The sequence below is a fragment of the Pogonomyrmex barbatus genome, unplaced genomic scaffold (genome assembly GCF_055798465.1).
Source record: "Pogonomyrmex barbatus isolate J1 unplaced genomic scaffold, ASM5579846v1 scaffold3, whole genome shotgun sequence".
Classification (NCBI taxonomy): domain Eukaryota; kingdom Metazoa; phylum Arthropoda; class Insecta; order Hymenoptera; family Formicidae; genus Pogonomyrmex; species Pogonomyrmex barbatus.
Genome location: NW_028297127.1, coordinates 10,322,990 through 10,328,133, shown reverse-complemented (window position 1 = coordinate 10,328,133; position 5,144 = coordinate 10,322,990). Strand labels below are relative to the sequence as shown.

The 5,144-nt window shown below is 27.1% G+C and overlaps 1 protein-coding gene and 1 long non-coding RNA gene across 6 annotated transcripts; one reads left to right on the top strand and one right to left on the bottom strand.

The window, feature by feature from the left end:
* Nucleotides 1-719: 719 nt before the first annotated feature.
* LOC105429418 (uncharacterized) lies at nt 720-2,470 on the bottom strand. Of its 2 annotated transcripts, XR_968093.3 has the most exons (3): nt 2,136-2,470; nt 1,151-1,444; nt 720-1,076 (listed from the first exon to the last, which is right to left on the bottom strand). It is a non-coding gene; the product is annotated as an uncharacterized LOC105429418 (long non-coding RNA). The 2 variants fall into 2 exon arrangements; XR_968092.3 differs by lacking the exon at nt 2,136-2,470 and having other exon boundaries at nt 1,151-2,125.
* A 177-nt stretch (nt 2,471-2,647) lies between these two features.
* LOC105429416 (cysteine-rich PDZ-binding protein) lies at nt 2,648-4,912 on the top strand. 4 transcript variants are annotated; one of them, XM_089080398.1, is made up of 4 exons: nt 2,648-2,731; nt 3,057-3,126; nt 3,291-3,365; nt 3,442-4,912. In XM_089080398.1, the coding sequence occupies exon 4, from the start codon at nt 3,479-3,481 to the stop codon at nt 3,779-3,781; it is 303 nt and encodes a 100-aa protein (XP_088936524.1). In that variant the 5' UTR covers nt 2,648-2,731; nt 3,057-3,126; nt 3,291-3,365; nt 3,442-3,478; the 3' UTR covers nt 3,782-4,912. The 4 variants fall into 4 exon arrangements, with proteins under 4 accessions (XP_088936524.1, XP_088936525.1, XP_011640677.1 ...); XM_089080399.1 differs by lacking the exon at nt 3,291-3,365 and having other exon boundaries at nt 2,713-2,731; XM_011642375.3 differs by lacking the exon at nt 2,648-2,731 and having other exon boundaries at nt 2,738-3,126.
* Nucleotides 4,913-5,144: the final 232 nt, after the last annotated feature.

The following is a 5,144-nucleotide window of genomic DNA, read 5'->3' as shown; positions in this document are numbered from 1 at the left end:
AATTTTGATTATATATACTAATGTTATTATTCGCATATTTTACGTTTTTACATAAGTCTTTATTTTTTAATGATTTGATAAATGCAAATAAAATATTATTTTCTACAATATCTTTTAAATATTGAAATAGATTTTGAATAAACAAAAATAAATAAATAATTTAAAAGGATGTATACATCAAGATGATATATAAATGTAAGTGAGATTTGCAATCTAAAAAAGTTAAATATTCCGCTCGTTTTCAAATAATTACTAACAATGGTCGACGTCCGGTGAGTCCGCTTCACGTCCGCTAACGAATTCCATTTTAATTCCAATGGAAGCGTGAGATATTTAGCGAAACTTTTCATCATCAGCTGATATAGACTGGGTTCCGTAAACGCATATGCATTTTGTTAGTACACGTGACATAAACTATAGATAAATGTGCGTATATGCGCTTTACGGAATCCATAGTTAAACGGTAAAAATCTAATGTTTCTTAACCTACACATAGCACATTAATTGGTAAAATGGCCACAGTTTTTTGGGTTTTAAACCTGACAATAGAAGATTTAATTTTAATTTTTAAAGACTATGTATATATTTCGTTGTAGATAAATATTCAAATTTTTTACGAAGATAAATTGCTAGTATATTTAATACATTATTGTCAAGATGTAAACTGAGAAGATGTAAATATATCTAAAAAAATAGAGTGAATAAGAAAGGAAACAAAATATTGTAATTACATTTTTTATTATTTATTAAACTTCCCCAAATAAACGTCATTTAGTCAATTATAATATTTTCAGAAAACTTATCTAATTTCACATTTAAAACGTACAATTATCATTTCCGCCACTTATAATTTCTTTATCAGCTTCATTATTTGAATTATGATTTGCAGTTTCTATGATTAAAGAACGTTTTTTTCCTGCAAAATTTGATGTGTAGATTCTTTCGTTAGATGCAAACTCATTTAACGACTCGTACTCTTCGATGAATTGCAGTTCATCACTTTGGACGTCTTCAAGCGACCTTAGCTCTTAAAGCTGGCTTAGCTCTTATGCTTCTGTTTGTTTGAAATACATACACTGAAAGAGAGAAATTTTTTAAATGAAAGTTTACATATTCTAAGTTAATAAATTAATAAATTGTTGCAACTTACAATTATCAGTAATTGTCTTCCTTATTGCCGTTGATGTATTTATCTTTTTTGCACGGATAGGAATATCTATTCCTAAGTTCGTATCTCTTTATTTTGCTAAATATTAAAGTTATATTTACAGTCGTGAAGTTGCCTTCAGTGTAGTTTTTGGAATATTTTGATATGAATAGGTCTTTACTACTTCTAGTTATGTCACTAATAATTTCTTTCGCAGTGAAAATGAACGGTGAAATCGTAGGTGCTTTCCAACAACGTACACAGGCGACACTGTATGTCTACACTGGTGCTTTCCATCTATGACACAGAGAGACACAGAATGACACTGCGAAACACAGCTCGATCCTAAGTTTAACCATGTCGGACGTCAATAGTGCCAACATATCGAGCAAAATTATTTTTTTAAGTGTGGCTAATATACATTCCGGTCATTATTGTCATTTTGGATGCGTTCCATTTCTTGCATGATGCGCATAATGCATAATTTATCTTTGTTTAATGTATTGTGATAAGGATAAATGATACATCACGCGTATCATGCGAGAAACGGAACATTCTTTATCTGCAAAAAAATGTCTTCGTTGCTTTCGAATAACGTAATACCGAACCCGGAATTCTTAGGTAATCAATATTCAGTCCTTTTTTATTTAAAGAACTATATAAGCTTAAAAACGTATTTGTTGATGATCCATTATTAGTACAAATTCTATTGGATTAATTTTTATTATAGATATGTTCTTTTGTCGGCATTGTAAAGGAATTATTTCTAAATTAGTGTCGGTCCATAATAAGTATTTAATCTTTAAGCCGTAAGAAATTGACTAATCATAGTCGAGTATTCTTTTCATATTCGATTATAATTGGTTAATTTCTTACTTCTTAAAGCTTAAATCACCTATTGTGGACCGACGCTTAGATGATGTTAAGCATCATGCTTGTTTCAAAGAAAAAGAAGTTTTTCTTGAAAGAGAAAAGGAATTATACGCACCTAAAATGAATAAGATTCCATGTAATGTCAAATCAAAAAGATCATAGTTATTTCACAAATATAAAATAAAGCTTTGTAGCCAGGAATGAAATAATCAATACATATAATTTACTTAAATTTATTTCAGTATGTATCATTAATTCTTCAAAAAATGCACTGGCAGTAATGGATAATAATGAAAAAAATGCGCTCATGTTTATGCGTGATGATCTTCTCTATGTCACAATCTTTTATACTCTCTAGTGAGCGTGTTTAGTAACTTATGTGTTTCAATTAAACTCTATAACTGTGTCTTACAGTGTCTCTCTGTATCACACTGTGTAACACTAAACTCTCCTTTTTGGAAAGCACCCTGTAAGATGACCATCGGCCATAAAAATCTAAAAGTGAACTATGTCACTGAAAAATATGTGATCGATGCCCAGGGTACATTCGAAAACACCACCCGAGTGACTCCGTATATTGTCTTATCCTTATTTAACATTCGATGAACAACAAGAATAAAATGATATACGGAATCACTCAGGTGATGTTTCCGAACGTAATCCATCCAGATTAGCATACATTAAAGACTGCTACATATGAAATATCTAAATGTAGTAGCATAATATCACCTTCCTTAATAATGAAATTATTAATTCATATTCAGCTAAATAATGACAAATTCATTGTTGACTATTTATATAATCATTTTGAATTAATCATTTTGTTTATGTATTTTTACATTTCAATAATTTCATGTATATCAACATTTAGTATGCACTATTCCGGTGTAGTGCAGTGAATGGAATTCGCTATCACTCTCGTTTGATTTTTTCTGAATCTGATAACACGTCATATTTACTCCGATATACTCGGAGATGTTTAAACAGTCGTTTTCTTTAATCTTGGCTCTCAAATTTTTACATATAATTTTCGTAGTTGCTTGGAGTTTCAAAACTGAGAAAATAAAATTCAGTTTGTAGAAACATTATAACCTAAAAAATTCAAGGTATGTTGCAATAACGATATAATCATTAATATAATATCATTTTGATTTAAAAATTCTGATTTAAATAATTTATTTTTATATTTACAAGATTTTATATAACATTTTTTAAGCAGATTTTTATTTTTATTATTTTTATTCTAATGAAAAACTTTACAATATTGCAGATATTAATATCAAACAAATAAAATATGATGATATGATTTTAAAAAGGATTACATAGACACTCAAGACACAATAATGTAATAAAATTGTTTTTCTAATTTAAAAAAAATTATTTTTAGATATTTTTATATTTTAATTTCTAATTATTTTCAGATTTGAGATATTTAAATTCAAAATAAAAGCTTTCAACATGGTTTGCGAGAAGTGTGAAAAGAAATTAGGTAAAGTTATTACTCCTGATCCTTGGAAAACTGGCGCAAGGAACACAACGGAGAGCGGAGGACGTAAAGTTGGAGAAAATAAAGCTCTTTCTGCAGGAAAGGCACGATTTAATCCATATACTACAAAATTTGAAATCTGTAGAATATGCAGACAGAAAGTTCATCAAGTTGGATCTCATTACTGTCAGTCCTGTGCATATAAGAAAGCTATATGTGCTATGTGTGGTAAAAAACTGATGAGTACAAAGAATTACAAGCAGTCAGCTACGTAATAATTCTAAAAACTTGTAAAAATTAATAAAAATGTTATGGATATTTGAAAATAATTTCCTGAGTATATCATAATGTAAGTCTGACAAGTATTCATATATAAACAGATTTCTGAATGAGTAATCTAATATGAATATATTAAGATAGAATAAAATTTTAATTTCTGCAATAATGATAAATTATTGCAGAAAACATTCATGTACAATGTGTTTGTTATACAGTAAAGCTATTACATACAAGATATCTGATAATTGCTACAGTATATGCAGGTAGAACAGACCGAATGGAAGAATTCTATATTATTTCACAATTTTCGCAATGATTAATGAAAAATTAATGATTAATTATCGCCGAATAATTCATTCCGTCAAGATAAGTACATGGCGAAATAATAATTGTTTTTCATTATGCATATTTGCTAGAAATAAAACGAAATGTTTGATATGATCTACAAATAATAGAATATTCACTTATAATGTACACCTCATTGCATTCCTAGCAATCATAAATACATATAGCACTGTTTCTTCATATGCTTATTTATAAATTTTTATTAATATATAACTTATTATTTGTAATTATTAGTAATTGCGAAACTTGCAGAATGGTACAAGTCTTTTCCACTTAGTTTAATCTGTTCTATTCGCATACGGCCGTTGTATCAATAATTATTACTTTGTATATTTTTTTAAAAATAGTATTTATAGTGATGCAATTTAATACAAGAATAATACAAATATAAATTCAAGAAACTTTTCATCAAGAAACTTTCAAGCACAGCTAATAAAATGAATGAAAAATTATTTTAAGATTAAATATAAATGAAAATTCTTTTTTCATAAATGTATTTAGTTTGCTACATATAATTTATGATAGTAATAATTAAAGATAAAAAAAAAAATAAAAATTAAGGATATCATGTATGAGAAATCGATGGATATATATTTCGTAATAAAATGTTTACACATATACATATCTTTCTATAATAATTTCTTTTGTACAGACACTTGTACAGAAAAAATATAATAAAAATTGTTAACACATATCTATCATATATAACAATATAATATGTAACTTTTATATGTAACTTTTATATAACTGTGATATTAATAATATTAATTGCAGCTGTTAAATTGTGTTCGATCAATCTACTTTTCCATTCCTGGTTTATGCAACCGTATTATCTTTATTAGGATATTGGATACAATTTTTTTTTACAGTAAGATTACTTAGCGTTAAAATCAATTATTAAATTCAATCACATTTTGATATATAATTTTAATATAATAGAATTTTAAAGCATACTAAATATAATGGACAAAAATAATAATTTTATCTTCTCACAAAAGTCTATTACATAAAAAA